Raw genomic sequence first — 25,997 nt, 5'->3', positions numbered from 1 at the left:
GTGATTAAGATAGCACTCACATCTCTCTTGCGCTGACACACGCTAAAGTAAACTGTTCCTGCTGTGCTCCCATTTATAAAGATCTTATTAAATAACTTCAGAAATCCACTTGCTAATTTTCTTAGGAGGGAAGTGGTAGAAATAATGGAAAACAGAACTATGTCAGTAATTTTTTCCCTTCATTAAAGTAATGAGGAGAGGAGACTTCTGAAGTCCCTATATGTAAGTTATAATAAATGTCACCGTGCGAAAGCAGAAATACCGTAAAATGATTTAATTAAATAAGGAGGCACCTCGTTTTTTAGTGTTGAGAATTGAGTGTTAATAGGAACAGGGGGTGATTTAGAGGATTCTAGAATTTTCTTGCTTGGTTAATTGTGGAGCCCCTTCCCCCGGACACCACGATCTTCCCGTTTCCACCTCCTTCGATGTTTTTCGGTTCTGTCGTCGAAGTGTCCCATCAGCCAAATGAGACGGTTCCTCTGAGTCAGTTTAAGAAGTGATCCCGTTCCCTTGCACGGATCGCCTCCCTCTCTCCCAAAAGCCTCCTCTCCCAGGGCCTTCGTTCCCTTCATGTATCTGCCGGTTGCTTATGAGTGCGCTTGAATCCTCTGGAGAACTCAGAGAAAGCTGTTGAATTCTCTGATTTTAACTGGGGGCCCCTAGAGGAACGGGGACTGTATCCAACCTGATTGTCTTCTAACTGTCCCAGCGCTTAGAACATCACCTGACACGTAGTAAGCGCTTCCCAAACACCATTAAAACGAAACCAAGCGTTTGGTCTTTGCAGTGGCACCGAAGTCCCGTACAGTCACTGTATCGCTTCGCCTGCCTCCTGCCTACAAAGTCCTGAACTAAACACTTGGGAGAGCACAGTAGAGTTAGAAATCCCGATCCCTGTCCTTCAGGAGTTTACAATCTAACGGGAGGAATAAATCACAGAGAGGAGGAAGAGAACGGAAAGACAGATTTGCAGACGAGAAAGGGCTTTAATAGTAGAGGGTCTGTGTCGATACGTCCGGGAGGGCTATTGGGGGTTGGGGCTGCGCAATCCATCGACCAGTGCTATTTTTTGAGGGCTCACTGTGTGCAGAGCACTGTATTAAGCACTGGGGAGAGTGCAATACAATCGAACGATTGTGTTGCAGAAGTTCTGAGGTGATAGTTGATCGGAAGCCCCTGGGAGTGTTTGCCCCTAGTAGACGGGGCAGCAGAAAGTGGGAGGGTGAGGAGAGAGGGGGAAGAAGGTGGTGGTTCCCGTAGAAACGTTCAATTTGGGAGGGAAGAGATTAGAGCCCAGATTGAAGTGTGGACTCTCTTTTTTTATATAGCATTTAAGTGCTTTCTATGTGCCAGACACTGTTCAAAGTGCTGGAGAAGATGCAAAGTCATCAGGTTGGATGCAGTCCCTGTCCCACTTGGGGCTCACGGTCTTAATCCCCATTTTACAGTTGAGGGAACTGAGGCCCAGAGGAGTTAAGTGACTTGCTCAAGGTCACCCAGGAGACAAGTGACGGAGCTGGGATTAGAACCCAGGTCCTCCTGCCCCCCCAGGCTTTTGGAACAGCAACCTTCCAGGATACGTGCTGGGGAAGAAGCAGTGAGGTAGAGAGTAGCCAAATCCTTCCAAAACAGTGGTCCTGGAGGTTAACTCGGAGGGGATTGTAATGGTGGTCCGAAGGAGGCCGGGTCTTTCCAAACCCGTCTTTCTCCCCGCTGATCTTTCCCAGCAGAGAGGTTGGCTCTCCCGCTGGGACTGTTGACATTTATTGAGCACCAGCTGCGTGTGTGGCACCTCCCCCTAATCCCAGAGGGGCTGGGCCTCACTTCCCAGGCTTCCTGCAGAGATCCCGTCCAAGGGATCCGGTGCCTCCCCGCCCACCGACAGAGCAGCCTCCTGCTGCTGGTGCCCTGTTGGGTCTGGGCAGTGGAGTCCTACTGTGTCCCCGGGTGACACCTGCGGTCCGAGGGTGGCCACTTGTCTGATCTTACACCACGGAGAAAGTCCAGTTTCCAGCTGATCTGGTCCCCGGCCACAGCCCCCGTATCTTTATGTGCGGGATTTGGATTTTCAGTCCCTTTCTTCCTCCCCTGCTGTCGATTCCCAGAGAACGGAGGGGATTTTGACAACTCTGGAGTGTAAGGTGGGGAGAGGCGTCATACGCGCAAAACAGGGCATGTGACATCATGACGTCTTTTTAAATGACGCTTAGTAAGTGTCAATCAGTGGTAACTATTGGGCGCTAACTCTGTGCAGAGCACTGTTCCAAGAGCTTGGGAGAGTACGACGCAAGAGAATTAGCAGACATGTTCCCTGCCCATAATGAGCTTACAGTCTAGAAGGCAAGACAGACGTTAATATGACTAAATACCGTATAACAAATAATTTAAAGCACCGTTTTAAGCCCGGGGTAGATTCAAGTCGATCAGATGGGACACGGTCCTTGTCCCACAGTGGGCTCACAGTCCAATTAGGAGGGAGAACAGGTATTCAATCCCCATTTTACGGGTGGGACAACTGAGGCACTGAGAAGTTTAGTGACTCACCCAATGGGCCGCACAGAAGGCAAAAAGTCCTCTCACTCCTGGGCCCGTGCTATTTCCTCTAGGCCACGCTACCAACTCACTGTCACTCATGTAATAATAATAATGATAATAACAATAATAAGAATAAGAATTGTGGTATTTGTTAAGCACTTGCTACGTGCCAGGCGTCGGGGTAGATACAAGCTCATCAGGTTGGATGTAGTCCCTATTCTACACGGGGCTCAACAGTCCTAAACCCCATTTTACAGATGAGGTAACTGAGACCTAGAGAAGTAAAGTAACTCGGCCAAGGTCCCACGGCCGACGAGTGGAGGAGCCGGGATTTGAACCCAGGTCCTTCTGACTCCCAGGCCCGGGCTCTAGCCGCTAGGTCACACTGCTTCTCTGTGACGTCGGGTATGTCTGGTGTCCATCTGAGACCCAAAATGGACCTAGCACCGGTATCCGGAATCCCAAGCCCTAATTTTCCATGCAGTCCGTGACCAATCTTTCCATCTCGGTTCCTGGAAAACAAGGCATTTTATATGGGCCTGGCTGTCTACAGGCTCATCGGTCACTCAGTTTTATTTACTGAGCACTTACCTCGTGCGGAGCACTGTACCGAGCGCTTGGGAGAATCCAACATACCGATATAACAGACGCGTTCCCCGCCCGCAACAGGCTAATCTGGTGTGTTTGGACGGGCGGAGAAAAATACGATTGTCGGAGAAGATTGGGAGGGAGGGTAAAATATTGTTCGTCTCCACCCTGCTCGTCATGGGGATATGCAGCTCCTCATCTCATTAGCATGAATGCAAATCGAGGGAGCAAACCAAGACCTGAGGAGCCCAGTGGTGTTTTTCTAGCTGAATGTGTGAAAGTTCTATTTTCCTCAGACGTGCTACTAGCGTAGTTACTGGGCCTAGAAATAAGCTTCCAGCGCCAACTCCTTCGCTAGAAGAAAGCATCTCGGCGCGAGCCACTTGGGCAGGGTCACTTTTGGTCCCGGCTCTTACCTTCTCCGAGAGCCAGAACGCGCCACTCCTCCCGCTGGGATAAACCGCGTTGGGAAGCCGTCTTTATGCCGGGTCGTAGCAGGCGCCTTCTCCGTCGGGGGTCATCGTGGCCGAACCGCACGCGTTCTTCATTCCGCTTCTCTTCCCTCCGCTCCCTGCCGACTTGAATCCCTCTCCGGAAGAAGGCTCGGAGCTGGGGAGGAGGGGAGGAGTAAAAAATCGGTCAATCGATCGTATCCGAAGGCTTACCAAGTGAAGAGCGCTGTACTAAGTGGTGGAAGAATAGAAATACCGCTCCTCTTACGTGCTAAGGATCTCGAAGGATTCCCCTTGGGTCTCGTTCCGGAAGACCAGAGAGGGATGAAGTGGAGACGGACCCCGCGGGGGACATCTTCTCCTCCGCCTTCCTCTCCCAGCTTTCCCACTCTTTTCTTCTTCCTGATGTCCTGGCGAGGTCCCCGTCCCGCCTGGAGAGGAGAGAGGGGAGTCTGTTAGCTCCTCCCCGCCCTTCGCCTTCCTGGCGAGGATGCCCAAGTTCACACAGCAGAAAAGTTGGATTGGAACCCAGGTCCCTCTGACTTTTAGGCCCCTTGCTCTACCCACGAGGCCACTTGGCTTCTTGCAGTTCTTCATCCAACACAGCCTAAGGCTCTGGCAGACGTGGCGGCTCGGAGGGCGACTCAAGCCAGACAGAGAACTGAGAACTAAGTTCTCGTCCATTGTCCAGAAGTCCCAACTGAGGACAATCCATCCTAGAATACTCCAGGGGAAGACGGGCTAATCCCGGTGAAAGAGCGGGAAGGTGAGCCACACAGGATTCATCTGAGCAAGGGTCCATCCTCCCTGGTCAGGATTCAAGCCCTCTCCCCCACGGCCCCGCGAGGCCTTCTGCGGAGATGAGACGGGGAGTGGGAGATTCAATAGTATTTATTGAGCGCTTACTACGTGCAGAGCACTGTACTAAGCGCTTGGAATGGACAAATCGGCAGCAGATAAAGACAGCCCCTGCCCTTTGACCGGCTTACAACGTGACCGGAAGCTTCTTGAGGGCAGGGATCGGTGCTGTCGTCTCTATCGCATTTTACTCTCCTTCAGTACAGGGAAGCAGCGGGGCTTACTGGAAAGAGCCCGGGCTTGGGAGTCAGAGGTTGTGGGTTCTAATCCCTGTTCTGCCACTTGTTAGCTGTGTGACTGTGGGCAAACCACTTTGCTTCTCTGTGCCTCAGTTACCTCATCTGTGAAATGGGGATTAAGACTGAGCCCCACGTGGGATAACCTGATTACCTTATATCTACCCCAGTGCTTGGAACAGTGCTTGGCACACACTAAGCGCTTAACAGATACGATCACCGTTACTGTTATTACTACAGTACTCTGAATATGATAAGCGCTCGGTCAGTCAATCGATGGCATTGATTGCTTCTCTGTGCCTCAGTTACCTCATCTGTAAAATGGGGATGAAGACTGTGAGCCCCACGTGGGATAACCCGATTACCTTGTATCCACCCCAGTGCTTAGAACAGTGCTTAGCACATAGCAAGCGCTTAACAGGTACCATCACCGTTACTGTTATTACTACAGTACTCTGAATATGATAAGCGCTCGGTCGATCAATCGATGGCATTGATTGCTTCTCTGTGCCTCAGTTACCTCATCTGTAAAATGGGGATGAAGACTGTGAACCTCACGTGGGACAACCTGATGACCCTGTATCCACCCCAGCGCTTAGGACAGTGCTCTGCACATAGTAAGCGCTTAACAAATACCAACATTGTTATTATTATTATTATTATCGAGTGCTTACTGTGTACAGAGCACTATACTGAGCATTTAATAATAATGTTGGTATCTGTTAAGCGCTTACTCTGTGTGCCCCACGTGGGGCTCACAGTCTTAATCCCCATTTTACAGATGAGGGAACCGAGGCACCGAGAAGTTAAGCGACTTGCCCGAAGTCACACAGCTGGCAAGTGGCAGAGCTTCCAGTCTAAATATCACCGATCGATTATTGGAAGCAGAGGGACCCTCCCCCTCCATAACTGTGGTTATTCCTGGAGCGTATCAGAGACCCCCATCCATTCCCCCCACGGGCCCCAATTATTAAAAACCACCTACCCCCTTCTCAGATTGACTTGGCGTTCCAGCTTCACCTTCCATTTCCCCCCACGGAGATTCCCAGCGGGATTCCTTGCGTGGGATAATCCCAGCCTCCCGACTCCGCCTCCCCGTCCCCCTACTCTCTACGGGTCCTCTGGGGGGAAAAGCCCAAAGGGAGGTCACGGCCCACGTTCAGGAGAGACTGAGCGGCCAGGTCGGCGCGGACGAGCACGGGCCGAGCGCCGCCTGTCCCGGGCAGAGAGAGGCGAAAGTCGCAGCGGGTCCTGTGGCCCGCCGCCGCCTTCGTCGAACGACTCTCTCCTCCTTTCGGCGCCCTCACACGAGGCCCGCGTTAAAGCTGTTTAACGAACCGACTTCCTAGACCTCACCCAGACTTTACAAGCGGGTGCATAAGTTACTTCTAGTCCCGAATTAAGGGGATATTTTATTACTTCACTGTACCAGATCCATTGGCGAGATAACTCTAATAGCTCCTAAAAGGCTTAACAACAGAGAGGTCGGGCGAATAAAGTGAGCGTGTCCCGTGTCCTCGTCATTCGGGGCCAGACCCGTTTTTAAGTTCTCAGATTTACCTCCGTCCCTCGGTCGGCTGCCCACCGTGCAAATCGCGATTAAAAAAAAAATTCACATTTTCATGAACGTCGCCCCATGAGTAAGCGTGTTTTTTGAAGCGGGGGGCAGAAAAAGCTCGGAAGAATGTAAAACAAAACGACCAAAAAAGCATTCAAAGAAGAGGAAAACAGAAGTAAAACTTGGCAGGTTAGAAAGGCGAGATGGTTTCCAGTGGGTAATCAGCTAGCCCCAATGAGTACCTGTCACTTCCTGGCTAACGAAGGCTGCGGTTTTATTAGCTCTGTTTGCGATTAAAAGCAGCTATCTCCACCTCGCAGGAGGAGTTTCCACAAGAAATAACTGGTCTCCAAAGCTCCTCGAGTGTCTCCTCTCCTGGCCGAGGGGGGAGGGGTTGGAGTTTGGTTTCCGCTTTTTCGTTTTTAAGGGCTCCTCCAAAACACTCTTCCCCAGGGTATCAGGTCTCAACCGGCGGTCTGTGTGGGTGGAATTTGTCACTGCAGATCAGGCCGGTCGGAGGAACTCCCGACCGGACCCGCGGAGGGAAATGAGACACCTTTAAGGGACCGGTCCGGAGGGATTTTCCCCCCGGGGCTCTCTTGGGGTCGGATGGATGGCTGGGGAGGCCGAGCCACGCTCCGGCCCCCGAGGAAGAAGAGTGATAATAATAACGATGATGGCGTTCGTTAAGCGCTTACTATGGGCCAAGCACCGTTCTAAGCGCTGGGGTAGGTACAAGGTCATCGGGTAGGTGGTCCCGCTTGGGGCTCACAGTCATAGTCCCCATTTTACAGGTGAGGTCACTGAGGCACAGAGAAGTGAAGTGACTTGCCCAAAGTCACGCAGCTGATAAGCGGCGGAGCCGGGATTAGAACCCATGACCTCTGACTCCCAGGCCTGGGCTTTGTCCACTAAGCCACGCTGCTTCTGTAATACTACTAACGATAGTAATTTTGGAATTAAGCGCTTACTGTGTGCCGAGCACGCTTAAATGCGGGGGTAGATGCAATAATAATAATACTGTTGGTATTTAAGTGCTTACTATGTGCCGAGCACTGTTCTAAGCGCTGGGGTAGATGCAAGGTATTCAGGTTGTCCCACACGGGGCTCACAGTCTTCATCCCCATTTTACAGATGAGCTAAATGGGGCACAGAGAAGTTAAATGACTTGCCCAAGGTCACACAGCTGACAAGTGGTGGAGGCGGCATTAGAACCCGTGACCGCCGACTCCCAAGCCCATGTTCTTTCTATTGAGACTCGCCGCTTCCGGGTTTCACGTGTGGCTCGAGACCTAAGAGGGGAGATGTGTACTGAATCTCCATTTTACAGATAAGGAGACTGTGGCCCGGAGAAGAATAATAATAATGATAATGTCGGTATCTGTTAAGCGCTCACTATGTGCCGAGCACTGTTCTAAGCGCTGGGGGAGACACGGGGGAACCAGGTGGTCCCACGTGGGGCTCCCAGCCTTCATCCCCATTTTACAGATGAGGCGACTGAGGCACAGAGAAGTGAAGCGACTTGCCCCAGGTCACACAGCAGGCAGGTGGTGGAGCCGGGATTAGAATTCAGGCCCCCGTCCGCCAGGCCCGTGTCTTTTCCACTGGGCCACAGTAATGGCAAGCGATACCGTCTCTGCATTTATTAATCCGTCGGCCGGTCGATCGGTGGTATTTATTGAGTGCTTACTGAGTACAGGGCACCGTATCGAGTGCCATGGAGAGTAATAACAGTAATGATAATAATAAACTAATAATTGTGGTTAAGTGCTTACTATGTCCCGGGCCCCGTACTAAAGCGCCGGGGTAGATACAGGCTAATCGGGTCAGACACGGTCCCTGCCCCACCTAGGGCTCCCGTGATTAACCCCCGTTTTACTGATGAGGTAACCGAGGCACAGAGAAGCAAAGTGACTTGCATGAGGTCTCAGGGTAGATGAGTGCCGGAACTGGGATTAATAATGATAATAATAATGATAATAATGGCATTGGTTAAGCGCTTACTGCGTGCCAAGCGCTGATCGGGTTGTCCCACGTGGGGGTCCCGGTCTTGATCCCCCTTTTACAGATGAGGTGACTGAGGCTCAGAGAGGTTAAGCGACCTGCCCAAAGTCACACAGCTGACAAGTGGTGGAGCCGGGAATGGAACCCATGACCTCTGGCTCCCCAGCCCGTGCTCTCTCCGCTAGACAATGCTGCTTCTCTCCGAGAGAGCTGGTAGACGCGTGCCCTGCCCACAGCCAGCTTCCAGTCTAGGAGGTGTTTCCTTCCCCGTCCCCGCTGCGCCCCCCTCGGACGGGCTAAGACAGTTTTGAATGTCAAGCGAAGGTGAGCTCAGCCTCCCCCCCGGTCCTTGCCGTCACATAATAATAATAATAATAATGATAATGATAATAATGCTGATGGTATTTGTTAAGCGCTTATAATGTGCCAAGCACTGTCCCTTGGAATCCCCCCTGGCCAGAGCGGAGCGGCGACGGAAGCTGCCCCCCGGTCCCGCCCCTGCCCCGTTCGACCCCTCTCAGCCGGTGACCCGGGTGACCCTCTCCACCTCTCGAAGACGCTCCCCTCCGCCCAGGTTGCTAAAGCGGAGGGCAGCCTGGCGTCAGAGAAGCAGCGCGGCTCAGTGGAAAGAGCCCGGGCTCGGGAGTCCGAGGTCATGGGTTCCAATCCCGGTCCTGCCACCTGTCAGCCGTGTGACTGTGGGCGAGTCACTCCACTTCTCCGTGCCTCAGTTCCCTCGTCTGTGAAATGGGGATTAACCGTGAGTCTCACGTGGGACCACCCGATGACCCCGTATCTGCCCCGGCGCTTAGAACGGCGCTCTGCACATAGTGAGCGCTTAACAAATACCCACATTAGTAGTATTATTATTATCAGTGGATGGAGCAAGGGTCTGAGAGTCAGAAGGTTATGGGTTCCAGGTCTGGCTCCGCCACTGGTCTGCTGTGTGACCTTGGGAAAGTGGCTTCACTTCTCCGTGCCTCAGTTACCTTATCTGTAAAATGGGGACTAAGACTGTGAGCCCCACGTGGGACGTTGACCGCTTCTGTCTACCCCAGCGCTTAGTACAGTGCCCGGCACGTCGTAAGTGCCTCACGCATACCTGGGCAAGCCACTTCGCTTCTCTGGGCCTCGGTTCCCTCATCTGTAAAACGGGGATTGCGACTGTGAGCCCCCCCCGTGGGACAAGGGCATGGCTCATTGGAAAGAGCACGGGCTTGGGAGTCAGAGGTCCCGAGTTCGAACGCCAGCTCCGCCACGTGTCAGCTGCGTGACTGTGGGCGAGTCGCTTCACTTCTCTGTGCCTCAGTCCCCTCATCTGTAAAATGGGGATGAAGACCGTGAGCCCCACGCGGGACGACCCGATTCCCCCGTGTCTACCCCGGGGCTTAGAACGGTGCTCTGCGCCTAGTGAGCGCTTAACAGATACCAACATTATTACGGGGGAATGTGCCCAGCCCGATTCGCTGGCATCCACCCCAGCGCATAATACAGCGCCCGGCACATAGTAAGCGTGTAACGAATACCGTGATTATGATTCGTCGGCACGCCGTACTGATTGATTATCATTACTATATTATTATGATATACACGTTATTATTATAACGCCGACTGAACAACCTCCGGGCACAGCGCACCATGCTGAGCGCCCAGCCAAGCCCAGAGCGAAGCAGCGGCGCGGCCCAGAGAACGCCCCCTCTCTTCCGGGCTCGGCCGGCCGCGGGATGCACGGACGTGCCCGTCGTACCGGCTCACGTGTCCAACTCCCCGTGCCCTTGGGAGATGGCCGTGGCACGTCACGCACGTGTTCTTAGATGACCAGGGTGGGCGGCTCTCGCCAGGACCCAGTGCCCGACCCTCAGGGGGTGACGGGGAGAGGTGTGGTCTCCCTGTCAGAGAGAAGCGAAAACTGATCTCCCCCGCCTCTGCCGTGCAGACCCCCCAACCCCTCTGAATGCCGCGGTCCTCCTCATCTCCTTCCCTCTTTCTCCCTCCCCTCCTGGTGCCTTCAGAGGTCTGCCAACCAGACGGCGGCCTCTTTCTCTTTCATTAGCATTTCTAAATATACGTTTATTTTAATGGATGGAGGCGTTAAGTCCTTTCGGGGAATTAATGCGAGTTTTAACAAGTCCTCGGCGCGGGCACGGATCATCAGGCCCCCCGGACCCCCCTCTGTGAGGTGGAAGCCGACATCGGGATGTCCTCGCCCAACTTGGTGGGCGTGGCTATCTTCCACCTGGGACACTGTTTGAGGAGAGACCTTTTCAGGGAAGAAAGAAAGAAAAAGGTGGGAAATTGGCGCAGCGGCGCATTTAAATTAGCAGACGAGAAAGCTGCGTGTCGGCCACCCGAAAGCGAGGGCCCGTAATAGTAGTGATAACGATGACGATGTTGCGAGACGCGGCATGGTGTCGTGGGTGGAGCATAGGCCTGGGAGTCGGACCTGGGTTCTAATCCCGGGTCCACCGCCTGTCTGCCGCGCGACCTTGGGCAAGTCACTTCATTTCTCTGAGCCTCAGTTACCTCATTTGTAAAATGGGGAGTGAGACAGGGACTAAGTCCAACTGGATTTGCTTGAATCCACCCCATTATCTGGCTCATAATAGGCGCCGAAGTAATACCGTAATTATTATCACCGTGAGCCCATTAATAATAATAATAATAACAACAACAATGTTGGTATTTGTCAAGCGCTTACTATGTGCAGAGCGCTGTTCTAAGCGCTGGGGGAGATACAGGGTGATCGGGTCGTCCCACGTGAGGCTCACGGTCTTAATCCCCGTTTTACAGACGAGGGAACTGAGGCACAGAGAAGTGAAGTGACTCGCCCACAGTCACGCAGCTGACAAGTGGCGGAGCTGCGATTCGAACTCATGACCTCCGACTCCCAAGCCCGGGCTCTTTCCACCGAGCCACGCTGCCTCTCACCCATCGTGGGCAGAGAATGTGTCCGTTATACTGTAGTCTCCCCAGCACGTAGTGCAGTGCTCTGCACGTAGCAAGTGCTCAAAAAATATGACTGACTGACTGACGGACCGTGCGAGTGACCCGGGGCTGACATCTCCAGGGGTCTGACATTTCTATCACGCAGGGAGAAAGCAGCTGGGGCGGAAGAACAGCAGCCGTCCATCAGTGGTATTTATTGAGTGCGTTCCATGTACAGAGCACTGTACTAAGCGCTTAGGAGAGTACAATATAACAGAGTTAATAGACATGTTTTCTGCCCACAGTGAGCTTAGAGTCTAGAGGAGGGGAGCAGCAGCCAGGGTTGGCGCCGTCTCAAGGGACTGAAGTACTTCCTCCTCTAAGGAGCTCCTTCCTGGAGGTGAATTGGTCACAGACCCCTCCGGGGAACATAAAGAAGCCATTTTGAGTCTAATCGGGGGCAGAGAAAAAGTAACTCGAACTCAAGGCCGGTGGAGACTTTTTCAAGTCTTTGGGGCCAAGCGGATGTGTGAAGAAACCATTTGAGATGACTGGAACAGTTTCCTTCTGGTCTAACCATAAACACCGCACCTCGCTGGGGAATTATGACATTTCACTGCGTGACGGGATGAGGGTGTGAAAGGATCGAGACAGAGAAAGAAAGCCATGAGGTGGTTCTAGACTAGACGCGATACTGCACGGAGTTTCTAACTCTCTGGAGACAAGGTCATTTCATCCGAGGGTCTGCCGGGGACAACGCTTCGGGAATGCCGGCTGCTAAAAGGGAGCCGGGTCTTGAGCAGAGGGAAGCCCAGGGCCGAGAGTCTGCCGTGGGCTCCACCGTCCTCCCTCCATCTCGGCAAACTTCTGACAGAGCAGGATATTGCTCTGGATTTCCTGCCCGATCCTTTTACCACCACTAGAGTGGAATTTTCTTGTGGGCAGGAAATGGGTTTTATGCTTCTGCTGTACTTCTGAAGCAATTAGTGCTATGAATCGCACTCACCGACCCTCAGAGAAAACCATTTCCATTACTGTTCTTCTCTCGAGGCAGAGCCAGCTTGAAGGATGGCGCGCGAACCGAAAGCGGGGCTAAGACCGCTCCCTGCCCCCTCATCCTCCCCGCCCGTCCCCGTTGGGTTTACCCGTTCATTCGCCATTTTCCATCTCCACAGTGGCCGGAGCTGTGAGAAAGATGAGAAACCATGGAGGGACGGAGGGATCCCTGCCCTCAAGAAGCTTCCAGTCTCAAGATTTAGGGCAAGACCGGTGGATTCACAGTGCGATACGTACGGAGAAGCAGCGTGGCTCAGTGGAAAGAGCACGGGCTTTGGAGTCAGGACTCATGAGTTCGAATCCCGGCTCTGCCACTTGTCGGCTGTGTGACTGTGGGCGAGTCACTTAACTTCTCCGTGCCTCAGTTCCCTCATCTGTAAAATGGGGATGAAGACCGTGAGCCCCACGTGGGACGACCCGATTCCCCTATGCCTACCCCAGCGCTTAGAACGGTGCTCGGCACATAGTAAGCGCTTAACAAATACCAACATGATCATTATTGTTACATTTGTGGTGTGGGGTCTGAGGGTCCTTGAGAAACGTGGCAGCTCACCGAAATCCATTTGGTTTCACAGTGCTTCACTGAGCCCCTGAGCCCTCCCTAATGGGTGTTTGGGTTGGGAAATGGGGATCTGGGAAGCAAAATCACTTGCCGATACATCTGTTCCACCTTCCTTGTTTCCCCTGATTGGAGATCCTACCTACCAACTCTGTTCTACTGTCCTCTCCCAAGCGCTTAGTACAGGACTCCGCCCACAGTAAGCGCTCAATCGGTAGCACCGATCGACTGATCGAGGCTTTGGGTCCTGGGGGCTGATTTGGTAACACCAAGCGGTTCTCTGGCTCACCAGGAGAGGAGGGGTCATCTTAGAGGGTGGGTCACAGGGCGTGGGCCCAGCTGACCCACTCCGTGTAGTGAAGCCCAGAATCATGGCCCCCGTTCCAGTTTGGTTTCCCTAACCCAACTAAAGATCAGTTCCCCCACCCACAGCTGAAGCTACCGGGATCTTCCAACCCCAACCCCTTTGGCAAATCCGAAGGAGATGGATACATATGGAATGAAATGTAATTGTGCTATTTGTTAATTAGTACGTGTGAGACACCGTACTAGGTTTGGGGTGGTTGCAAGTAAATTGGGTTGGACACAGTCCCTGCCCCACATGGGCCTCGCGGTCTTGATCCCCATTTTACAGATGAGAGAGCTGAGGCACGGAGAAGTGAAGCGTCTTGCCCACGGCCACGCGGCGGACAAGCGGGAGAGCCTGGATTAGGATCCAGGTCCTTCTGACTCCCAGGCCGGTGCTCTATCCACTAGGTCAGACTGCTTCCCTTAAGAAATAATAACGTGAAGCCCTTACTATGTGCCAAGCACTGTTCTAAGTGCTGGGTAAACTGGCCGGGTGTGGTGGCCCAAGGAGTCATCGCCGATGGAAATCGCTCTCCCACTCTTAGGGCAGGTGCCTCTAGAAGGGGTAGAGGGCAAAATTTCAGCCCGACAGGTTGCCCCCGACTGCCGAGAGAGGACCCCCCGCGTCGGAGTCCTCCCGTGGACTCCACGGACCGCCGGGGGAGATAGGATGGGTGCCCCACGTCCACACTGAACAAGCTTCAGGGGCTGGGTGGGGTCTTCTTTGGATCGGAGCCAACGAAAGTGCGTCTTATCTCGCTGCTCACAGGGCAACATCAGAGGACTCACCCGAAATCCTATTTTGGAAAAAAAAAAAATTCTCCCTTCCTTCCCCTGCCCTCCTCTCTCCCCACCGGCCCCACAGAGACCACACTTACAAAGAGAGAAAATTTAAGTCTGACAAATTCATTTTTGTGGGAAGGTGGGAGGGCGGGCGGGAGGGGGGAGGAAATGGGGAGACGCTAACCGCTTTTGAGAAACTGTGAAATTGTGACTTCTTTATGGATTTCACCACGAGTGAGCATTTTTAGCTTTGCCACGGTAAAGAGTAACACAATCGGGTCTCTCTCCGCCCCCCCCCCCCCCCCCCCCCGACATTCGTAAACAATTTATTTAGGAGGTTTGAGCCACAGTTTATTTCAGAAACGCATCGAGATGTTTAAAATATACAAAGTCTGGTGACACAAGTCGCTAGAATTGTTTTACAACTCTCATTCATTCCAGGGAAAGAACGTTTACCAAAAAAAAATTCCACATCATTGGGAAATCACATTCCAGTATTTCTGCTCTTCCAGCTTCTTTTGACACTTCTCATTTCACTACTACTAAGCAGTTCATTTAAATCCGTGTCTAGCAGCCTTAAATATATTATCCAAAGACAAACACGCTAAAACTTTGGGGAAAAATTAACTGCTTTTCTTTCGTGCGCTCCAGCTTTTCAATATAGCCAATTTAATATTTGTCTGCAATGTCTCGGGCTTCTTGCACTCATTCCTGTGGGTGGTATTCATGGGACAGAGGGAATAAAAGCATATTTTTAGCAACAGGATGTCTTTGTGGCTAGGAACATGTTATGTTCTGCGGACAATGAAAAATTAGATCTACCTTCTTAAAAGAGAAGAAAATGTGCTAGCGCGGGAAGAGAGGCTGTGGGTTAGGATATGACGAGTATTACAATAAGTTAGGACGCCACGGTTCTTATGAATATCATAAGAGAGGTGGTATTTGTAAATTGCCTGCCGTGTGCCCGGCGCCGTGCTTAGCACTGGGGTGAGCTCAGTCAGATCGGACGCAGTCTCTGTCCCACAGTGGGGCCCAGAGTCAAGGGAGAGTGCGGTGATGTCCGTCATTCAGTCAGTCGTATTTATCGAGCGCTTACTGCGTTCAGAGCACTACGCTTAATGCTTGAGAGAGCGTAATATGACCAGAGAACAGACACATTCCCTGCCCTCAACGAGCTTAGGGTCTAGAGGAGGGGACGGCTATTAATAGAAATAAGTAAACGAGAGATGAGAGAGAGATTAGTGCCGTGGGGCCGGGAGGGGCTGGCGAATAAAGGGAGCCAGTCAGGGGGACGCGGGAGGGAGTTGAAGAAAAGGACAAGAGGGCACTGGGTAAGCACACTTTGCCAACGATGCCCTCAAGCCCGGCTAATCGCCTAGAAATGGGCTCTCCCGGGAGACGGGCGAAATCTAGATAACGGTAATAATTATCTGTTAAGCACTTGCTACGCGTCAAGCACCGTTCTAAGCGCTGGGGTAGAAATAAGGTAAGCAGGTTGCACACAGTCGCTGTCCCACATGGGGTTCACAGTCCCAATCCCCGTTTTCCAGGTGAGGGCACTGAGGCCCCGAGGAGCGAAGTGACTCGCCCGAGGTCACACAGCGGACTAGTGGCGGAGCCGGAATCAGAACCCGTGACCTCCGAATCCCACTGGCTCCAGGGGCCTCGGTGACCGACACTCGGTCATGCACAGCCCCGTGCGGAGCGCTAATAATCGCTAAGTGCTAAGACAGCAGGGAACGAGACAACACCATTTGGGTTTCGGCGTCGACCGACTCCGGGGGCCTTGGTGACCGACACCCGGTCACCCGTGGGCTTCTCGCTGCTCGTCGTCCAAGCGCTTGCCTCCTCGCCCTCCCGGCGGGGCAGTCTTCCCCGCCTCCGGGCCCGGGCACCATTCCGCCCCCCGAGGTCACCGAGCTCGAGAACGAAACGAAATGAAACGGACCGTGTCTTCTCTTGGGTTTGTGATTTCAGTTAAGAACGCGAATTGCACGTCGGACTTCGAGGAGTATTTTGCCAAAAGGAAACTGGAAGAAGGAGATGGACACACGGTCAGCATCGCGGAGTACCTGCAGCGGAGCGACACGGCCATCATTTACCCAGAAGCCCCCGAGGAGCTCTCCCGCCTCGGGACCCCCGAGGTCAATGGGCAAGAAGAGAACGGTGAGGCCGGAGCTCTCTCTTCCCCAGTCCCGCCTCCTGACCCCCGGCAGCTGCGGCGGCTGCAGGGACGCTGCGCGTCCGAGCGCTCACCTTAACGCCCGGGGAACAGCTGCGGAAGTGTGGCGCTTCACGGGCAAAAGATGGGAAGCGTCCTTTCGGCCTAGCGCGACTCTCTCCTGGTTCCCTCTCCATCGGCCCCCTTAGCCCGGAGCGAGCGACGTCCCCGATCGAAAGCGCGGGGAGAAGCCCGATCCGGCAGGCCGCCCGATTCCGGGAGCGACGCGGGGGGCGAGGGGGGGACGGGGGCTGGGGGCGCGGGTGAGGGGGGGCCGGGGCAGATGCCGGGGCCCCTCCCGTCGAAGGAAACCCTGGCCCGGGCCCGGACCCAGCTGCCTCTCCCTCCCCAGAAGCGCGGGCCGTTCAGCTTCGATTTCTTCCCCCTCCGGCGGTGAGTCATCCGAGTTTGCCTTGGGTGTGGACGAGGAATGATGAATGTTAAGGCCAGCAGGCCTCACCGCCGGCCCTCTAGTGTAGCAGATTGTAGCGATTCCTGTCATGCCAGCTAGGCAATCAGCCCATTAACTGCCATTGATTTCCTGACCTTTTGGCCTGGTTCTCTGTCCCTCGGTCTCTCGGCTGCAGACCTGCCACCTGGAACTCCAGATGCCTTCGCCCAGCTGCTGACCTGCCCCTACTGCGACCGGGGCTACAAACGCTTAACGTCGCTGAAGGAGCACATCAAGTACCGTCACGAGAAGAACGAGGAAAACTTTTCCTGCCCTCTCTGTAGCTACACGTTCGCCTATCGCACTCAGCTCGAGAGACATATGGTGACTCACAAACCGGGCACAGACCAGGTGGGGCCCCGTGGCGGGGGGTTGGGGGGGTTGGGGGGTCTGGGGGGAGGAGGTCTGACTTTAAGCGATTCCTTTCTATAATAACCCCTCAGAGAAACGATATTGCTTTGATTGGCAATCATTATTAATTTTTCATGGCATTTTGAAGATGCAGATCTTTTAATGGTAATAGCTCTAATTGAGGTCTAAATGATTTTTTGATGGTCTCTTCTAATATGATTTAATAGTCTTATGTTCACGATCGAATGAGTGTGTTAATTTCTAATTTAGAAATTTTATTTGCACTTTAACTTGACTTTAGTTTCATTTTTATGTTCCTCAAAAAGTGAATGAAACCAGAGCGTTTTAATTATACATTATTAAACATCTCAGCAATTTTAATTCCATTTTTCACCCGGTTTTACTTGGCCACTTGGGCGGACGGGCTCCCTGAATCCCGTTTAAAAGGAGAGTGGGGTCCCTGTAGTTCCCGCCGACCCTTAAGGATGACCCCCCCCCCCGCTCCTGGGAGTTTCCGCGGTCTCGTCCCACGTTTACCGGGCCGGCTCCAAACCCCTCGGAAAGCTGCCGGCGTGGATATCCGGGATTTAGAGGAGTCGTGGGAAGGGAGGCCGTCGGAACGGCCCCGGCTCGTCTGATTCCCGACTTCATCTGAAGGAACGTCGGCCTCCCGGAATTCCCGAGCCGATTCCCGAGCGCGGTTTTACCTCGGGCCCCCGCGGTCCCGGGACCGCGAACCCGGATATTATGAAGCGTGAGAGCGGAAACCGAAAACACGGGGCCGAGAGCCTCTGAAAGGCGGGAGGGCGAGATAGAGACGGAGATGGAGAGACAGACTGAGAGCCGGGGAGAGAGAGGCCCTCGACCCGGTTTGTGAACCCTTTTTTTAAAAGAGCAAAAATTCCGAGCACGGCGGCTTTCCTTTATGGCCCCGCTTGGAATGTGGCCGCCCCTCCGGGATCGACGATAATCCCGCAGTTCGCCGTCGAACGGCCGGAGAGGGCAGAGGACCTAGAGTCCCCTTAGCCTACCGGGCTCCGAGCGGGTCCGTTCGGAGAACCTTGCCTTTCGGGTTCTCGGTACGCAGCCACGCTCACGTCTCCCTAACGCTCTTTCGGTCGTCGTCGTTTTTTTTCCCCTTTCGCTCCGAGCGACTCCAGCCCCGGAAATCTCGCCTTCGGTGGCTCCGTCGACGGGGCCGCCTTATAAACTGCTAAAGCGTGATTCTGGAGGCGCATTCTGAATCGTAGCTTTGGTGTTGAAAAGTCCCCTCATTTGCTCGTGGCATTTACAATTAGTAAATTAAAATGATTGTATCATATTAACAGTGGCACAACTAAAGTTTATAGGAGTCCTCCGAGGGCTCTGAAGGTAGACAAAGCAGCTGTTGCTGTTTGTTTATGCAACCCGGCAACATATGAACGCTGGTCCCTCAATGGCGCTCTGCGGGCGAGACTCCGCTTGATCTTTGAAGGTTGCTGCTGTCTGAACAAACCTCTCTGTGTCCCATGTAACACCATCTGTCTCACTAGGAATGTGGGAAGATCCAGGACTCCCCAGTCATCTCACTGCTTTCTGGGCTGTCTTTCCGCAAAAAAAAAAAAAAAGGCTTTTGTGCCGTGGCTGCTGCTTGAGACAGAGTCACCTCTCACCTTGAGCATCCAGGGTGGATGACGGCTCTCTCCTCCTTCTCGTTATGATGATGATCATGATCATGATCATCATCATCATCATTATTATTATTCCAGAACGCGGAGTCACTTTTCTGCCTGGCTCCATAGGTCGCCTGGAGCTGGTGGTATCTTATCCGCTGCCCTTAAGTCTTCTTTGCCACCAACCGACTCCTTTCTTCCTGCCTTCCCCGCTCTGGAGGCCTCGGCTAGAGAAAATAAATAAATAAATAAGATGGCTGCAATCCTGCCCCCTGGCCTGAGCTCAACCGCTCAAGCTGCTGTGGCCCGGGACTTCATCTCTCCCATTTGGTGGCGGACAGAACGCGATCCGCAGAGCCGAGAGAAGAGCGCTGTTTACATTTCCAGCCGGCGCGGCGAATAGGGTGCCGGACGGTGTTTGTCTCGGGATCCGAGCCCTCCTGAGCGAATATTTGTCGGTCTTAGACTCTCGAGTCGCTCCAGTATGCGCCGCACGTGAAACCTGAAAAGAAAAATGATTGCAGTAGCGTTTTCGAGACTACCTAGTTTTCGGGGACAGGATGAGTTTCCCCTTTCTGATTCGACTTCTGTGCATCAGAGTGGGGAATTTCTCAGCTTCAGAATTTTGCAATGAACACGGGGAACCACAAACATTTAGACAATCATTTCCTCTCAGCGCAAGATGACTTCAAGAGACCCATTTTGGAGCGGAGACTTCAGATATAATTCTAAAGCAAATATCGGAGGCTCGGTTGAAAGTGCGTTTTTTATTTGTTTCAGTTTACTGCCAACATTTCCACTTTTATTGCGACGCTGAAATGCCGGGCAGATGAATAATTGTCCACTCAGCCCTCTCAGACTGACTGAAAACTGGCCGGGGTGGGCGGTGGAGAGCACTTCTTTTTTCTCTCTCTCTCTCTCTCTCTCTCTTTTTTTTTAACAGCGTTTCTTTCTTCCTCTTGCAGACGACTAATGCCAGCCTCTTTCCTTTCGCAGCACCAGATGCTGAATCAAGGAGCCGGGAATCGCAAGTTTAAGTGCACGGAGTGTGGCAAAGCGTTCAAATACAAACACCACCTAAAGGAACACTTGCGGATCCACAGTGGTGAGTGAGTGGAGGGCGGAGTTGCCGGGGTGTGTGGGGGACCGACGGGCAGGGATTCGTGCCGGTACCCGCCCCTCCGTGGGTCGCCACGGAGATCAGATCTGCCCCGGGGGGAGGGTTTGGGGGGGGGGGGCCCTCCGTCCTTCTCGGGTACCTTAAGGACTTTAATGGAAGAGAGGTCCCCGTGGCGGGAGGCGGGAGAAAATTCAGTTTGGCTTAGGGAGTGTATCCGCCCCAGCGCTTAGTACAGTACCTGGTACATAGTAAGCGCTTAACATATACCATTATTACGATTATCAGCGAGATACACGTCAGAACAAGGCAGGGCCACGTTAACGTCCAGGTTAGGAATTTTGGAGATTGGACGACTTCGGGCTTTTTCAGTAGCCGCAATGGACACAGACCGAGAAGCCCAGATCCACTTGCGGTTGCCCAGGGATACCTGGGCCGGGGGGGCCCATCCGATACCGTACTCTCCCAAGCGCTGAGTACAGTGCTCTGCACACAGGAAGCGCTCGATAAACAGGAATGACTGACTGACCCGAGAGGGCGGGAGTGCGGGCGTCAGCTTGTGTTTCCGAGATCCGTGCGACGGAACCCCGAGATTTCAGTCGGGCGCACGCTGGGGATTTTTCCCCAGAAATTTTGCCGTGGCGGGAGCTGGGCCAGGGGTTTTACCAGCCAATCGGGTGCGGGAGCGTGGGGATGGGAGGAACGAATATCAGCTATCCGCGAGATGGTCCGAGCCCTCCTGAGGGCTGATCTTTATGAGCACGGTATCCGCACGGGGATCGTCTCCCTGCGGATGAGTCCCAAGTCTACGTCTCCAGTCCCGACCTCTCTTCTCTGCAGTCTCTCATTTCCTCCTGCCTTCCGGATGTTTCTACCTGGGTGTCCTGCTGACCGCTCAAGCCAAAGATCTCCAGAACGGAACTCGTTACTGTCACACCCAAACCCCGTCCCCTCCCCGTCTTTCCCGTCACCCTCCATCCTCCCTATCTCAGAAGCCCATAACCTTGGCGTTGTCCTCGACTCATTCGACCCACGTGGTCAATCTGTCACCGAATCCCGTCGGTTCTACCTTCGCAATGTAGCTCAGAAATGCCCTCTCCTCTCCATCCACACCGCCACTCTGCTGATCCGAACGCTTATCCCATCCTGCCTCGACTCGCTGATCTCCCCGCCTCCCCTCTCTCCCCCCTCCGGTCCATACATCTCTCTGCTGCCCAGATCATTTTCGGGAAAACGCTCAGTCCTTGCCTCCCCACTCCTCCAGAACTTCCAATGGCTGCCCGTCCACCGCCGCGTAGACAGGAACTCCTTACCATCTGCTTTAAAGCACTCGGTCATCTCGCCCCTTCCTACCTCACCTCGCTGATTTCCGACTCCAGCCGAGCCCGCACCCTCTGCTCCTCTAAGCACCAGCTTGCTCCCTGTGCCGCGATCTCATCTATCTGGCCGCCGACCCCTTTCCCACGTTCTCCCTCCGGTCCGGAACTGCCTCCGCCCTCCATGTGCTCCACAATAAGACGACTCTCCCCTACTTCAAAGCCTTAATAAGGTCACATCTCTTCTGAGAGGACTTCCCCGACTTCAGCCCTCCTTTCCCCACCTCCCTTTTCTTTCTGCATCTTCTCTGCACTCGGATCTGTGACCTTGGGCATTTTGCTATTCGTCCCACCCTCGGCCCCACAGCACTTAGGAGCCTGGCTCTAAATTATACATAATAATTATATATAATAATACAGATGATTTATTTATATGAATGACTATCTCCCCCTCCAGACCATAAGCTCCTTGTGGGCAGGGATTGTGTCTACCCACTCCATTTGATTGTAGCGGCCGGGCCTCGTGGATAAAGCACGGGGCCGGGAATCAGAAGGACCTGGATTCTAATCCTGGCTCTGCCGCTCGTGGTGGATTCTAATCCTGGCTCTGCCACTTGTCCGGCGTGACCTCGGGCAAGTCGTGTCACTTCTCTGGGCCTCCGTGGCCTCATCTATAAAACAGGGATTAAGACTGTGCGCCCCAAGTGGGACAGGGACTGCGTCCAACCCGATTATCTCATATCTACCCCGGGGCCTGGTGCATAGTAAGAGCTTAACAATTATCCCAATTAAATTAAATTGCTCCCCCGACCACTTAGCACGGTGCTCTGCAAACAGCAAGCGCTCAATAAGTTCCACTCCTTGACTGATCTGTAAAGCACTCATGTGCCCCAAGAATGCCCAGTGTCCTCATGAGGAGAGTTGCCCGGTGTCGTCCTAGCTGCAGTACCGAGAGAAGTAATGGCATCGAACGAGCCCTCACTGGGCGTGATGCGCTGTACTGAACGTCCGGGGGAGAATGACGACGAGACCCGTCCTCTGCTGACGACGGGCTTCCGGTCTCACGGCGGGAGGCAGGCAGAGGAACCCCAAGCCGTGGTGATGCGCCGGCTGGATACCACCTTGGGGCTCGGAGGAGTGGAGCGGAGGGGCGTACCCCTCTGGAGAGAATTGCCGAATCCCATCCGGGGTCCAAGAGATAGGTGGGCTCCCCCGGCCGCTGTCGTAGGCCAGGCGCCCCCTCCCTCTTTTTTTTTGTGGTTTAACTGTTGAGCGCTTACCGTGAGCCAGCCACCGTTCTAAGCGGTAGGGTAGATGTAATCAGGTTGGTCGCGGTCCCGGTCCCGTACGGGCTCCCAGTCTTAATTCCCCTTTTACAGATGAGGGAACCGAGGCCCAGAGAAGCCAAGTGGCTTGGCCGAGGTTGCGGGAGCAGGCAAGTGGCGGAGCCGGGGCGAGGACCCAGCTCCTTCTGACTCCCAGGCCTGTCCTCTACCCGCCGGAACATGCCGCCCCTCCTAGCGGATAGAGCTCGGACCCGGGAGTCAGAAGGTCACGGGCTCTAATCCCCGCCCTTCCACTTGTCTGCTGTGTGACCTTGGGCCAGTCACTTCACTTCTCCGCGCCTCAGCTGTCTCCCCTGTAAAACGGGGATCGGGACTGTGAGCTCCACGCGGGACAGAGACCGCGTCCCATCCGCTTTGCTCGCATCCACCCCAGCGCTTAGTACAGTGCCCGGCACATAGTAAGCGCTTAACTGCAGCTATTATCATTGTTATTATGCTGATTCATTCAGTCAGCCGTATTTGCAGAGCGCTCGGGGGAGTACGCTAGAGCGAGAGACAGACCCGCTCCCTTGCCCACGACGACCTTAGCGGCTCCCCTTCCTCCGCCCGGGCGGCCGTCCCGTCCTCTCGCCCGCCCTCCCGGGACCTCGCGGACGGTGACGCGGTGTCCGTTCCTCTTGTCGTTCCAGGCGAGAAACCCTACGAGTGCCCCAACTGCAAGAAGCGCTTCTCCCACTCGGGCTCCTACAGCTCGCACATCAGCAGCAAGAAATGCATCGGTCTGATCTCCGTGAACGGCCGGATGAGAAACAACATCAAGACGGGTTCCTCCCCCAACTCCGTTTCTTCCTCGCCCACGAATTCGGCCATCACGCAGCTGAGGAGCAAGCTGGAGAACGGCAAGCCCCTCAGCGTGTCCGAGCAGACGGGCCTCCTGAAAATCAAGACGGAGCCGCTGGATTTCAACGACTACAAGGTCTTCATGGCCGCCCAGGGGTTCAGCGGGGCCAGCCCCTTCATGAACGGGGGGCTGGGGGCCACCAGCCCGCTGAGCGTCCACCCGTCCGCTCAGAGCCCCCTGCAGCACTTGGGGGTGGGGATGGAAGCCCCGCTCCTGGGCTTCCCGGCCGTGGGCAGCAACCTGAGCGAGGTGCAGAAGGTCCTCCAGATCGTGGACAACACGGTGTCCCGGCAGAAGATGGACTGCAAGGCGGAGGAGATCTCCAAGCTCAAGGGCTACCACCTGAAGGAGCCGTGCCCGCCGGGCGAGGAGCCGGGGGTCACCTCCCCCGGGATCCCGCCCGTGGGCCTGCCGGTGGTCAGCCACAACGGGGCCACCAAGAGCATCATCGACTACACGCTCGAGAAGGTCAACGAAGCCAAGGCCTGCCTCCAGAGCCTGACGACGGACTCGAGGCGGCAGCTCGGCAGCCTGAAGAAGGAGAAGCTGCGCACCCTCATGGACCTGGTCACGGAGGACAAGATGATCGAGAGCCACAGCATCGCCACGCCGTTCTCCTGCCAGTTCTGCAAGGAGAGCTTCCCCGGCCCCATCCCCCTGCACCAGCACGAGCGCTACCTGTGTAAGATGAACGAAGAGATCAAGGCCGTCCTCCAGCCCCACGAGAACCTGGTCCCCAGCAAAGCCGGCGTCTTCGTGGACAACAAGACCCTCCTCCTCTCGTCGGTCCTTTCCGAGAAAGGGCTGACCGGCCCCCTGAACCCCTACAAGGACCACATGTCTGTACTGAAAGCCTACTACGCGATGAACATGGAGCCCAATTCCGACGAACTACTGAAAATCTCCATCGCCGTCGGCCTCCCTCAGGAATTCGTCAAGGAGTGGTTCGAGCAGCGGAAGGTCTACCAGTACTCCAATTCCAGGTCGCCCTCCCTGGACCGGCCCGGCCCCAAGGCGGCCCCGGCGGCCCCGGGCGCCCCCGCCAAGGACCCTCTGGCCGCCCGGTCGCCGGTCAAGCCCGTGGACCCGGGGGCCTCGGCCTCGGGGGCCGAGCTCCACAACAGCGTGGCTCGCTGCGACACCCCTCTCAGGCTAACCAAACCTCCTCACTTTGCCACCGCCAAACCCCCCGGCGAGAAGTTGGACCATTCCAGAAGCAACACCCCCTCCCCTCTGAATCTTTCCTCCACCTCTTCGAAAACCTCCCACAGTAGCTCTTACACTCCAAACAGCTTCTCCTCGGAGGAGCTGCAGGCGGAACCTCTAGACTTGTCGTTACCAAAACAGATGAAGGAGCCCAAGAGCGTCATCGCCACGAAGAACAAAACGAAAGCCAACAGCATCAGCTTAGACCACCACAGCATCTCCTCCTCGTCCGAGAACTCGGACGAGCCCCTGAACTTGACTTTTATCAAGAAGGAGTTTTCCAACTCCAACAGCCTGGAGAGCAAAAGCGCTAACCCGGTCTTCAACTTGAACCCGTTCGGTGCCAAACCTTTATACACGGCCCTCCCCCCCCAGAGCGCGTTCCCCCCGGCCACCTTCATGCCCCCGGTCCAGACTGGTATCCCGGGCCTTAGGCCCTACCCGGGACTCGATCAGATGAGCTTCCTGCCCCACATGGCCTACACCTACCCGGCCGGAGCGGCTACCTTTGCCGATATGCAGCAGCGGAGGAAGTACCAGCGGAAGCAGGGATTTCAGGTAGACGGCGGGGACGGGCACGGGGCGGGTGGCGCCACGCCGTCTCTTGGGCGCCCGCGGGGTGCGCAGCACCGCGCAGACCGCTCGGCAGAGACGCGATCCCGGCCCCTGGGGGACCCGCAAGAGCCCGGGCCTGGGAGTCGCGGGACGCGGGTCCGCCGCTCCTCTGGGCGAGGCGCTTCGCTGCTCTGGGCCTCAGTTAACCTCCTCTGGAAAATGGGGATGAAGGCCGTGAGCCCCACGCGGGACGACCTGATCACCTCGTATCTACCCCGGGGCTTAGCGCGGTGCTCGGCACGTAGTGAGCGCCCAACAGCTACCGTCGCTGGCGTCATTGTCACGACGACTGAGCGGCCGGCGGGTGAGAAGCGGCGTGGCCCGGCGGACGGAGCCCGGGCCTGGGGGCCGGAAGGAGCCGGTTCTAATCCCGGCTCCGCCGCCCGTCCGCTGCGTGACCTCGGGCGAGTCGCCTAACTTCTCCGGGCCTCGGTTCCCTCGCCTGTAAAATGGGGATCGAATCCCCCTCCCTCCTGTTTAGACTTGTGAGCGCCCGTGGGACGGGGACTGCGTCCAACCTGAGTATCCTGTACCTCCCCCAAGCGGTACGTGGCCCCTGGGAAAGCACTTAGCAGATACCACAGTCTTATTATTATTATTATTGTTGCCACCATTATTATTATTATTACTATTATTTCAAATACCCTCAAGCGAAACAGAAGAGCGGAGGCAACCCCTTGCCTTCGAGGTGGAATGATGGTGTGATAAGATGGTGTGAGCTGAACGCCTTCGGTGTGCAGAGCACTGTACCGAGCGCCTGGGCGAGTGCCGTAGACGCATTCGCCACCAGCCCTGTCCTCAACGAGCTCACGAGCAGTCCCTCGGTGGGATTTACTGAGCAGCTACTCTGCGCTCAGCCCCGTCCCGAGCCCTTGGGAGAGTACAGTAGGCCAAGAAGAGAAGTGCTCAATAATGCCCAGCTGCTCTCTTCCCTGGGGAAAAGGATCCCGCCTGGGGGAGGGGAGGGAGAGACACG

The 25,997-nt window shown here is 54.9% G+C and overlaps 1 protein-coding gene across 3 annotated transcripts in view; it reads left to right on the top strand.

Annotated features, from left to right (window-relative positions):
- ZEB2 (zinc finger E-box binding homeobox 2) overlaps positions 1-25,997 on the top strand; it is a 165,214-nt gene that overhangs the window by 121,020 nt on the left and 18,197 nt on the right. For all 3 annotated transcript variants that reach the window (XM_029072400.2, XM_029072398.2, XM_029072399.2), the window contains exons 5-8: positions 15,883-16,071; positions 16,714-16,928; positions 19,577-19,685; positions 22,989-24,964. In XM_029072400.2, coding sequence (XP_028928233.1) covers positions 15,883-16,071; positions 16,714-16,928; positions 19,577-19,685; positions 22,989-24,964 — 2,489 coding nt within the window. The remainder of the gene's footprint in view (positions 1-15,882; positions 16,072-16,713; positions 16,929-19,576; positions 19,686-22,988; positions 24,965-25,997) is intronic.

Source organism: Ornithorhynchus anatinus, chromosome 9 (assembly GCF_004115215.2).
Source record: "Ornithorhynchus anatinus isolate Pmale09 chromosome 9, mOrnAna1.pri.v4, whole genome shotgun sequence".
In the NCBI taxonomy this organism is placed as follows: domain Eukaryota; kingdom Metazoa; phylum Chordata; class Mammalia; order Monotremata; family Ornithorhynchidae; genus Ornithorhynchus; species Ornithorhynchus anatinus.
Note: the sequence above shows the minus strand (reverse complement) of the source record. Positions and strands in the feature narration are given on the sequence as shown.